Source organism: Salmo trutta, chromosome 15 (assembly GCF_901001165.1).
Source record: "Salmo trutta chromosome 15, fSalTru1.1, whole genome shotgun sequence".
Classification (NCBI taxonomy): domain Eukaryota; kingdom Metazoa; phylum Chordata; class Actinopteri; order Salmoniformes; family Salmonidae; genus Salmo; species Salmo trutta.
Genome location: NC_042971.1, coordinates 37,060,400 through 37,073,120, shown reverse-complemented (window position 1 = coordinate 37,073,120; position 12,721 = coordinate 37,060,400). Strand labels below are relative to the sequence as shown.

Below are 12,721 nucleotides of genomic sequence, written 5' to 3'. Positions count from 1 at the left end.
TGGTCCTGTATTGACGCTTTGCCTGTTTGGTGGTATGTCTGAGGACATAGCTGGATTTCTTATAAGCATCCAGATTAGTGTCCCGCTACTTTAGCTTGGTGCGGATGTTGCCTGTAATCCATGGCTTCTGGTTGGGATATGTACTTACGGTCACTGTAGGGACGACGTCGTTGATGCACTTATTGATTAAGCTGGTGACTGAGGTGGTATACTCCTCAATGCAATTTGACGAATTCCGTAACATATTCCAGTCTGTGCTAGCAAAACAGTCCTGTAGCTTAGGATCCTCGTCATCTGACCACTTCGGTGTTTATTGAGTCACTGGTACTTTGTGATTTAGTTTTTGCATGTAAGCAGATATCAGGAGGATAGGATTATGGTCAAATTTGCCAAATGGAGGGCAAGGGAGAGCTTTGTATGTGTCTTTGTGTGTGGAGTAAAGGTGGTCTAAAGTGTTTTTGTCCTCTCGTTGCACATGTGACGTGCTTGTAGATATTAGGTAAAACAAATTTAAGTTTGACTGCATTAAAGTTCCCGGCCACTAGGAGCGTCGCTTCTTGATGAGCATTTTCTTGTTTGCTAATGGTCTTATACAACTCATTGAGTGCGGTCTTAGTGCCAGCATCAGTTTGTGGTGGTAAATAGACAGCTACGAAAAATATAGATGAAAACTCTCTTGGTAGGTAGTGTGGTCTACATCTTATCATGAGGTACTCTACGTCAGGTGAGCAATACTTCGAGACTTCACTAATATTAGACATCGCACACCAGCTGTTATTGACAAATAGACACACACCACTAACCCTCGTCTTACCGGAGGTCGGTGTTCTGTCTTGTGGATGCATGGAAAAGCCAGCCAACTGTACATTATCCGTGTCGTCGTTCAGTCATGACTCGGTGAAACATAAGATATTACAGTTTTTAATGTCCCGTTGGTAGGATAGTCTCGAACGGAGCTCATCCAGTTTATTCTCCAGTGATTGCACGTTGGCCAATAGAACGGATGGTAGAGGCGGGTTACCCGCTGACGAATTCTCACAAGGCACCCGGCTCTACGCACCCTGTATCTCAGTCTTTTCTTCATGCGAATGATGAGGCTTTGGGACTGGTCCAGGAACAACAGTATATCCTTTGCATTCTGATATCCAGAAGGTATTTTTTGTCATAAGAGACGGTAGCAGAAACATTATGTACAAAATAAGTAACAAACAATGCGAAAAAACACACAAAATAGCACAATTGGTCAGGAGCCTGTAAAACGGCAGCCATCCCCTCCAGCGATATTCTAAAATCTCACATATTGGTCATGACGACCTTATAACAAACAAACATCTGACAACATTCAGACTGACATTCTTTGGAAAAAAATTCTAAAGTACACTACAGAGAATTTTTAATGACAACTATGAGTGTGCATCTCTTCCAGTTCAAAGTATGAATCAGAGCTTGTTTTGTTGACATGAGTCTCCCTCAAGGTAAAAGACTAGAAGAGTCAGATCAAAATAAGTCATCACAAACACCAAACCAAAAGTTATGAGTATCTGGGTACGAAAGGACTGTGTACAGTGACTAACAATTCTCTCATAGGACAAGACTCAAAGGACAGTCTGACAAACATGCCTATGATAGGCCAGTCAATTTGAGCCTGTGAGTCTGATTGGTGCAGGGAGATCAGGTGAGATTAATGCTATAAGTCCTATTGGATCCAGCAGGTAGGGATGAACAGGGAGATTTTGTGGAATAGAAGAGGCTGGATGATATAACAGACATCCTTAAGAACATCCATGTGGCGTGCAGCACCAAGGCTTCAGCTGGGGGAGTAGATGCAAGCAGTTGACAGAGAATCACCGTGAGCATTAATTGACTATAAATGGATAAATGTATCGGGGAGACATGTTTCTTGCTCGTTTTTGAAGAAACAAGCCTGAAACAATGAACAAAGACTGTTGACATCTAGAGGAAGCCATAGGAATTGTAATCTGGGAGCTGGAATTACATAGAACACATAGCTTTCCATTATAAGAGCCTGGGAGGTCAACAACAAAAAATCCTGGTTGGTTTTTCTTTGGAATTTCGCCTGCTATATCAATTGTGTTATAGTCTCAGACATTATTTTAACATTTCTCGAACCTTCAAAGTGTTTTCTATCCAATGTTATCAATTATATGCATATCCTGGCTTCTGGGCCTGAGTAACAGGCAGTTTACTTTGGGCACGTCAGTCAGGCGGAAATTCAGGAAAATAGACCCTAGACTCTAGGAAGTTAAGAACATCCATGTGGTGTGCAGCACCAAGGCTTCAGCTGGGGGAGTAGATGCAAGCAGTTGACAGAGAATCACCTTGAGCATTAATTATAGATGGTTAAAATGGTTAAATGTATCGGGGAGACACATGTCCTTTTCAATGCAAGTTAGGGTTTATGGAAAAACGTATTGATGGTTAACCTTACAGATACTGTATAGTAGCTGCCTCTTTTTATATTGTTGTCAATTAAATATGGCGTGCTCAAAACAGGCAGCCACAGAAACAACAAAAAGGTGTACAGGAATAATTTATTAAACATTGCAAATACAGAAGCTGCATTTTTTTGTTGTTAAAGAAATGTGCAGCCACAGAAACAAAAAGCTATGAACAGTTAGCCATAGTAGCTAGAGGCTGTCACGAGAATAGGGCAAATCAAAGTCCTGGGGTTAAAAGGGATTGTGCGTCAGATAACTAGACATCATTGCCTTCCCTCCCGTTCACAGCCATTCTCTGATGCTTCAGGAAACATGCCCTTCTCTCTCTCCCCTCCCTCTCCTTTCTACCGCTCCCTCTCCCCCACCCTCTCCACTTGCTTCACAGGCAGGGCTACTCCATCTTGAGTAAGCATACTGCAGCAGAGTCCTCTCTAATACCACAGTGGGAGACAGAGCCAGGCAGCCTGCTTTTTTTGCGTGTGTGCGTGCGTGCATGTGTGCGTGCGTGTGTGTCTGTATGTGTGTGTGTGTGTGTGTGTGTGTGTGTGTGTGTGTGTGTGTGTGTGTGTGTGTGTGTGTGTGTGTGTGTGTGTGTGTGTGTGTGTGTGTGTGTGTGTGTGTGTGTGTGTGTGACCAAGCATTGGAACCTGCCCTTCAAAAATGCAGGTGTCCCGGTCAGAGAACACCTGAAATTGTCCCCAACAGGAGGGGTGGATTCTAGGGGACACACAGGACACTGTCCTCATCAGTCAGTGATATTACCAACAGGACCCAACCTCACAACAATATAATAACTGAGGGTACACAAGATTGGCGGAAATTCACTAGGACAATGATGACAGCAAGCTGCATTCAGGCTATTCTTTACTCGACTCACTGCAAAAATAGGCTACACTAATATTTATTTATAATTTCAGGTGTTCTCTGACTGGGACACCTGCATTTTTTATTGGCTTAATGTGATATACATTAAGACAATTTACATTTTTGGTTAACTTATCTAAATAAATGCAATCTAAATAAAAAATCATGTTTATTTCTGTCTGGATGGTGTGCCTCAGTCATTCTCTGGTCATCCCTCCCTTCCTCTGTCATGTCTGCTTACATAGTGACAGGAGACGTTAGCTCTGCAAAGCTATACTACCAAGTGGACATAAACGTATTCAGACCGTTTAGTGCTCAGGATTAATCAAATTATAATTTAATCATCTGATCAAACAGCAATTAGCATAATCACTTCTGGGGAAGGCCTGATAGAATGGAGACTGAAACTAGCAACACTTTAATGAGATATTTGTGGAGAATCTTTGAAAATTTTACACATTTCTGGCTACAGAAATTGTGCCGATTTTTTTTGTATACTAATCAGGGCTTGTCGGATATGCCTCAACGCATCTAATAGTCAGCCGAGCAACTAACAATCACTGGCTGAATAAGACAAACAGGCATTACTTCACACACTGAAACAATAAAACACACTAACCTTGTGTGTTGCTTCGTTTCAATTGGATTTATTTAAATGTGCTAATTTAATGCATTATGCTCATAAGAGAAAAAAATATAAAAAAAATGTGTCATGTGATTTACAAAATTAAAGGAGGGACCTGTACCCCCCGCACACTGACTCGGTACCGGTACCCCCTGTATATAGCCTCGTTATTGTTGTCATTTTCTTGTGTTACTTTTACATTTTATTACATTTTTTTACTTTAGTTTATTTAGTAAATATTTTCTTAACTCTATTTATTGAACTGCATTGTTGGTTAAGGGCTTGTAAGTAAGCATTTCATGGTAAGGTTGTATTCGGAGCGCTTGACAAATAAAACTTGATTTGATATAGCTCTTTCATTAGAAGCATTTCTGTGGACTGAAGACAATGGAAATATCTGACAAAAATCATTCAAACTGGCTACACATCTTTTTTGCTTTTTCCATAATATTGGTGCAATACGATAACAATGTATAGCATTGTCTTTAATGGGCTGCATTGTATTGCAAAATATTGTATTCAAGGTTATCAACTCTAATGTTATTTACCTACAGAAAAAGAAGAGTGTGATCTGTGTAGATGCATAAGCCCCCTCACCTGCCTCCCACGTCAACTCAGGAGATCAATCACTTTTGCATAGCGGGATACCTGTCCCATGTGTTATAAATGAGCTTGACCTGGTGTGAGCGTGCTTGTGTGTAGAAAACCACAAAGCCTGAGTCTTTCTGTAGAGGTCATTTGGTACTCATTCCATTACCCCTGTGACAGACTTTAAAAATGGTCTCCCAAAAATAGCTCTGCAGTGTGTGTGTATGCACCACATTACATATAGAAACCCACCAGGCAGGACCCCCTCACCTGGCAACCCCTGTCTCCAGATCTGGCTACCTGGACACAGCCCTTATCTCAGGAAGGACTGTTGGCACTGTTGTTCTAATGCTTGTTCAAAATAGCAGATAAGTCTATAGTACAGTACCATGGTGATGTCCCAGAGGGCAAGAGTGAGCATGTGAGAAGAAATCAAGACTTTAGCCGGAAACTTTATATGTCAACTGATGCTCACGCTGCTCAAGTTGGATTATGGATATATGGATTAAATGTCCATGGCCAAGTCTACAGTATACTGTAGGCTATGTGTGTGTTGGCTTCAGCACCAGTCCCTTTTTGACCTGACATGGTATATGACATACCCTCAAAGTCAAAACAACTCATCCTGTATACTCAACTCATCCTAAAATATGTACCTTTCAGGCCTCAATCTATAATGATATTGTAGCTGAAGGTGTATGCTGTATCTCAAAGGAAAAAGAAGGCCTATGAACAAGGAAAGCATTCCCTTTCGCTAGATAAAATCTCATACAACATTGACAAACTGGTAGTTCTGAGAAATACATGCTGCACAGTACAACAATCAAATGTAAGAAAAAAAGTCCAAGCAGGACACTTGTCTTGTGAATATACAGTAGGGCCCACAGTATCCCCACTTGTAGGCTAGCTGTGCCACATTAAGATCAGCTCCTGCCTTCCTGAAGGGTCAGGGCATTAGCCTACTGCCTCACTTTAACATGGAAACACTAGCATGCCAGCTAAGTGGAAAACAAATTACATAGGCTATCTACTAACTACTGTTGTTTTATTCATTCACAGATATAAAACACCACCTACCAGGAAGAACCTGTGAGTGTGCATGTGCGTGCATGTGGGAACCTTGTGTAATAGTTTACTTCCTTACAGTGTGTCAAATACCAGTGTGTAACACATGCTGACTCATTCTCTCTCTCTTTATCTCTCTCTTTGCTTAGTTGCACTCCATCATCTCCTTAAGCATTCTGGCCTGGGTTAAAAGAAACAGTTAACATTTCAATGTGCACACATTACCATATGGTTCAGTCTGTTCTGGATATAACAGCCAACTCCAAGCTCAGGGATATGTTAGGAGATGTCATGACATCCATCTTGCACAATGTTTTAGATATTGCAAATACTTGCCATATGCTGATTTTTATGGGAAGGATGTATTTTGTAAGGCTTTATTTTATAGTGCTGTTGGTATTTATCTATTAGGTCATTTTTAGAGCAAATGTTTTGCTGTTGGAGGAGTATTATCAAATTTCACTTTATTCTTGTGCGTGTGTGTTTGTTGCTGTGGCTCTGTCATGCAGGCGTGGTTCTACGTGAACTGACAGATATATACCAAAGGACACCACCAGCCAGTTTCCCACTGGCCTGAACATGACCTCCAAACAATGTTGTCTTCTGTTTTTACTAGTTAAATAATAATGATAATGCAATAATAACTGTTTATTTACAAACTGTTCAATGTCTTTCATAAGGTGACATTTAGAAAAGAAAAAAGAACCCAAATCAAATCTATGAGTTGCACAGATGGCGTTTGGAGTGCAGGTTTGTTGATCTTTGATATTTGAAACAATGACTGGAAAGTAATACAGTATCTTGAAAAATATTGTATCTGTATCTAGTACAGTAGGATTCAAGACAATGGGGATCTGTGTGGGGATATGTGTGTAGATATTCCTGCATTTTCTGATAAATGACATCCATCATTGGCATGTACACTGAATGTACAAAACATTAAGAACACCTTCCTAATATTGAGCCCCCCCCCAAACTCATTTTTGCCCTCAGAACAGCCTCAATTTGTCGAGGCATGGACTCTACAAGGTGTCGAAAGCGTTCCACAGGGATGCTGGCCCATGCTGACGCCAATGCTTCCCACAGTTGTGTCAAGTTGGCTGGATGTCCTTTGGGTGGTGGACCATTCTTGATACACACGGGAAACTGTTGAGCGTGAAAAAACTCATCAGCGTTGCAGTTCTTGACACAAGCCGGTGTGCCTGGCACCTACTACCATACCCCATTTAAAGGCACTTAAATCTTTTGTCTTGCCAATTCACCCTCTGAATAGCACAAATACACAATCCATGTCTCAATTGTCTCAAGGCAACTGAGACAATCCTTCTTTAACCTGTCTTTTCCCCTTCATCTACACTGATTGAAGTGCATTTAACAAGTGACATCAAAAAGGCATCATAGCTTTCACCTGGATTCACCTGGTCAGTCTAAGTCTATGTCATGGAAAGAGCAGGTGTTCTTAATGTTTTGTATAATTACAGGTACATTTACACTCAAAATATAATTGCCCTTTACTTCCACTCACCTGCCCCCATATACAATGACAAAAACACAGCACCCAATTACTAAGTCAACATGTCTGTTATGATAACACCAAACCTGGGTCTCTCTCTGTGGAGATCTCCCAGATGGGTTGATTAAAATCTCTGTGGTCATGACAGCTTTATCAAGGTTAATCCTGTAGCCTGGTTCCCTAGGCTATTCCTGTTCGAAACGAGCAGTCTAACTGATAGTGACAGCTATTCAGATGCCAGGCCTAGGATAGCTTTAATCTTCTAAATAGGAATCCTCTTGTAGGCCAGCATAGATTAAGGCATTTTCCACATTGGAAGTCTTACTACTGAATGTGTGTTTGAATAAGATGAAAGACACAATTTGGTTATGTTCTGATGGCAAAACACTACTGTCTGCCTGAAAGGTGGTAGGGTGAATCCACACTGAGATGGTTCATGTCTGAATTAGCCGAGGTAGGGGGCAAATCTCACACACACACACACACACACACACACACACACACACACACACACACACACACACACACACACACACACACACACACACACACACACAGTGATACTGAGTGCCAATTGAGGAGCATTGTTGTATATTTGCACTGCTTATTAGTGTCCAATTGAGCATGTGTCATATTTGCCCCCTGGCATTGCTGAGCAAAAACAACATTATGCCATTTCCCCAGTCTGTCTCTCCATGGATAGATCTGTTGTTCCCAGTACATTTAATACTGATGCAACAGCACTGGAAAAGTGTCATTGACATCAACACTACAATGCTTTTTACTCGTTGCAACTGTGAATTGTTTATGATTGCAAATTGTATCCAAAGACAAGATGAGTTTGCACCTCAGTCTTAAAAACGGAAAGCAGCAAATATATGCAACAGAAAGAGCCCTGCAGATTCTGCAGATTTACATTGTCAAATGTCAGGCTGTAGTTAAAAAAAAGAAAACATGATCTAACAACTTGTTAATAAATTGCTCCATACCTTTGCATAACTCAAATACTATAAATACACAATCTAATACAACATCTAAACCAAACAAATAGACCTGAACCAAACTATTACTGATTGCGGTAGTCAGTCCTGGAAAAACAGCAGAAATCTGGGAATAAAGTATCAGAACGACAGACAGCTTACCACCAGAATAACATCTTTAAAACATGCAAAAATAACCTTCACACATCCTTTCTCTGTCTACAAAAATATCATAGAGCTGCAGGAGTGACTGGTCTAATCTGTGGGGAAGCACTTCCGGGGTCACCTGCACAGAGTGCGGCCTTGCTCAGACCCAGCCCACACTGCGCCAACACTCATTATCCACGTTTCCATAGAGACCACCTCAGGAGCATGTGCTGCTAGACCAGAACCCTAAAAGCCGTTATGTCTGGAATCCAATCTCGATCACTCTCCGTCTCTCTCTCTCTCTGCCCAGAAGAGCTAGGCTACACATTGGACTATTCTTATATAGGATAGTGCTGGTGATGTGGACGCTGGTTGGACATTCAAAAAAATACAAATCAGGAAGAAATAGAGCAATATGCAAAGTAGCCTGATATCATAAGAAACACTGCAGTATAAGACCTTTTCAATCTATGACCTATCAGCCATATCTATGATTTATTGATTTAAACACATAATTTTGAAAGAAAAAAGCATGTAAAATGAAATAATATTGTATTGTATATTATTGTGTGCCATTCCTGCCCACAAAACAATAATTTCAATAACCTCAAAGATTGACAACGTGACTCTTTCATAAACTTAATCTGTTAACAAAACACAGATCATCAACATCAGCCATAGACTCTGGATGTATCATATCCACAGTCGTGTTTTCATTCAAAGTTTCCATGCTGAATGCTTCAGGAGCAGCCATTTTACAACGCCGAAGCCTGCATGGTCAAAACACACCATGTGAAGCTGTTCAAAAGCTAAGAGAGAGATAGTGCTCTCAGCTCACACAAGGGTTTATTGTAGCACATAATGGATTGATATTTGAAATGGACATCATACTATGGAACAGGGGCTCTCTCTAGAACCAGTCAGTCCCGCCTCAGTTGTGTTAAAATGCATTTGTACATGTCCCTCACTGCATCACTGTATTTTCTGTGGCAAACCACTACCTCATTCAGCCCTTCAGCATTGCCACAAAATGGTTTTTCTGTCATCTTTGGTTGACGCATCTCTCTCCCCTCAGTTTACATGCATCTGTCCACTTTAATTTTAGCCCCCACTCCATCCATCAATCTTTAAAAAGATCCTCTAAATGTCCAATTTGTCTCAGGATTATTCCCCCCCCCACAAACACCCCCAACCCCTTGTCCTCCTCAACCTCCTTCTCCCCCCACCCCCCTCTCTCTCACACACACCCTTCTTGTATTCGCTAAGCGTTCAGGCAGCCCCAACCCAAAAGCACATTTGCCTCTTATCAAATCCACATTTTTAAGGAATTACAGGCCAATCACCTTTGCATTGTGTAACACAAAAGGATTGTGTTCAACTGTTTCAGGGGGAACACAGGGAAATGGGCGACAAGGGGCTTGCCTCAACTGTTTTTTTAGATCCTGATGCCTCCATGTTTGTACTTCTAATATGGTGGGTGTAGCTCCATAAAAAAAAGACAGCATAAACTGAGTTGTTTCCTTTTTTTCAGTATTATCTCACAGGATACCTTCTGATTTTATGGAAATAAAGAGATTATCTTATGCACATATTAATTCAGTTAATCAATGGAATATTTTAGTAAATTGTATTCTCATATAAAACATTAATTGGCCTATTAAATTTCCCATAGCAAATAAGCATGTTTTTTCCCTTATGAAAACCCTTTTAAAATATCAATATACCCTATGTGCCTAGGGGAAATCATTGCATTTTATTGTCACAATTAAGTGGCACACTATTTAAGTGTAATTCACATGTGATTATGCTGTTATGAATTAATATATATAATTCCTAATTGTATTGATGTTAATATGCAAATGAGCAACGATAATTACTAATTGGAAATAATAAAAATAAAACAACATCTGATATTACTTTAAACATGAAGTTACCCTTCCCCAAAAAGTGTTTAATCAAATTCATTAGATACAAATATGGGGATAAAGTACAATTAGACCAAATTGAAATAAGGTTACTTATTATTGAAGTGTAACCTGCGAAATGTATCAAAACGATACCAGCATTTAGTTCATATTTTCCTATCAAGCCATCGCCATATACTGTAGCCTATGCACTATTACACTATTCTAGAAATGTCTTACTATAAAATATTATGTTAATCGCCCTAAAGAACAAAGTAGAGTCTAGTTTTTATTCAGTGTTTTTAAATCAGTGTTTTCACATAGTTGTATCCAACTATAGGTATTAGGTAGCCAAATTAACCGGGATGTGACTGGCAGGCTCAGCTCAGCCAGCACTGCTTCTGCTGCCCAATCCAACCGCTCTCCAACTGGGCTCTCAGGACATACCAACAACTATTTACTATATCATTTTACCACAAAATAAATCATATTATTCCGCAAATAATTAAGATGGGCTATATCTGGTAAGTTTTGCTCAGAGGAAAATTAACATTAAATTAACATTTCCAGAGCATGTCTTAAATGAAGTTCATTTTAAATAGCACAACTTACCATTCAAGATGCACTGGAAAAAGATGACAGCCAATATCCACATGCCCCGCACCGTTCAATATCCAAGCTATGCTTTTTCTTTTTTTCACTCCACACACTTTCTTCCTTAAGTTTTCTTTATATTTCTTCAATATGCCAATTGCAATGGACGATGGTCTGTACAAATCAGTATCTCTCTCTCTCTTTCTCTCTCTTCGCGTTGGGAAGAGGAGGTATGAGCTTCTGGTGATGGTCTTATGATAAGAGCTTAGATCCAACTGTACGTCTCTCTTGAAGTGGCCACGCCGTGCCTTAGTGCAGCCTTCCCCGCTTCTGGGCGCGATGCTCTGCGGGGTACATGTGGGTCTCGCCTCCTTGAGCTCTGGTCCAGGTGAGTGCGGCTGAGTCAGAGCGGAGACTGGAGGCTGAAGACGCATACGACACGAGGAGGGACAAGCGCAATATGCACAGGTGGAATTCCCAAATTAAATTCTAAGAAAATAAAGAATTAAGTTAAAACAATTCGAATTAGTCTACAAAATAAAGAAAACACTATGAATAAATAATGAGACCAAAAAGTTTCCAGTGAAAAAAAATGCATACATTTGGATTGGATAAAAAAATTACGTATGAATTTGTAAGCAGGAAGCAATAGTTGTTAGCTGTACTGAAAACTCATTCCCTTTTCGCCGCCTCTCTCCATCCAGCAAGCAACAAGCACACGCATCTTCCCGCAGCCGTACAAATCACACTGGTCCCTGCGCTAACCTTCCCTGGCTCAGAGCATTATGGAATAACTCTCGCCTCCTCCTCCGCGGCCGCTTTTCTTCTTCATTGCCTTAAAGGTGCAGCAGTTCGCCACTCCATCCCTTGTGCTGAGCGCTAGATTGCAAACAGGGCTTGCCTCCACTCTTTATGAGAGAGAGGATACCAAGGTGTCCATCATGGGTATATAAGGACATTATTATTGCCTACATTAAAATACTCAAGTTATAATTAGGCCAATGATTGTTGTAGATGCTATGGCTAGGATATGGGGTGATGAGAAAGGCGTGATACACACCTGGCTAGACTGACATTTATTTTAGAAAAAAAATAACGAAATTATCTTAATTGGAGGACATCAAATCATGTCCTTTAATGTGTTAATGTGTTTTTTAATGTGCCCCGCGGGAGTGTTGGGATTCAGCCAGCCTTTGACTGCATTCATCAATTGACCTTGACGAATATGAGCAGAGGCCTCCCTTGCAGTAGGGGCATCGACAGCGGCCATGTCAGGAACCACGTGCATCTAACCGACTAGGGAGACCAAACATAAGATTGGAAATGTATCCTTTTGCCGATAGCTATGATACTACACACTCAAAATGGTCACTGAATAGATGGATAAGAATAGCCTCTACTGCAGCTTGTTAATGTGGAAGTAGGCTATCATAGCCTACTCCCCTCAACCTCTCTCTTACCAGCAAAAAAAAAACGTTTTCTTCTGTCATGTGCTGCACACCTTCTCATGGTTTCCCTCATGTCACGTGAAAATGAGGGTCGTGAATATGTCCTTTCAAGGCTGTGAGGTAACCTATTGAACAAAATGCATTGGTGTTGAAAGAAAAATAGCCACGTGAATGTAATTTCCTATAACTGAAGGGCATCTTTTGATTTGTCAAGAAAATCAAACAGAAATTAAAATAGATATAGCGTAACATACAGTGCCTTCGGAAAGTATTCAGACCCATTGACTTTTCCCACATTTTGTTACCTTACAGCCTTATTCTAAAATGTATAAAACATTGTTTTATCTTCAGCAATCTATAAACAATATCCCATAATGACAAAGCCAAAAACAGGTTGGTGAAAAATAGAAATACCTTATTTACATACTGTACAGTACCAGTCAAAATAATTAGACACACCTACTCATTCAAGGGTTTTTCTTTATTTTTACAATTTTCTACATTGTAGAATAACAGTGAAGACATCAAAACTAT

General features: G+C 40.3%; 1 protein-coding gene across 4 annotated transcripts in view; it reads right to left on the bottom strand.

The window, feature by feature from the left end:
• Positions 1-11,677, bottom strand: part of LOC115148920 (Down syndrome cell adhesion molecule homolog) — a 135,303-nt gene extending 123,626 nt beyond the window's left edge. For all 4 annotated transcript variants that reach the window (XM_029691232.1, XM_029691234.1, XM_029691233.1 and 1 more), the window contains exon 1: positions 10,758-11,677. In XM_029691232.1, coding sequence (XP_029547092.1) covers positions 10,758-10,800 — 43 coding nt within the window. In that variant the 5' untranslated portion in view covers positions 10,801-11,677. The remainder of the gene's footprint in view (positions 1-10,757) is intronic.
• Positions 11,678-12,721: the final 1,044 nt, after the last annotated feature.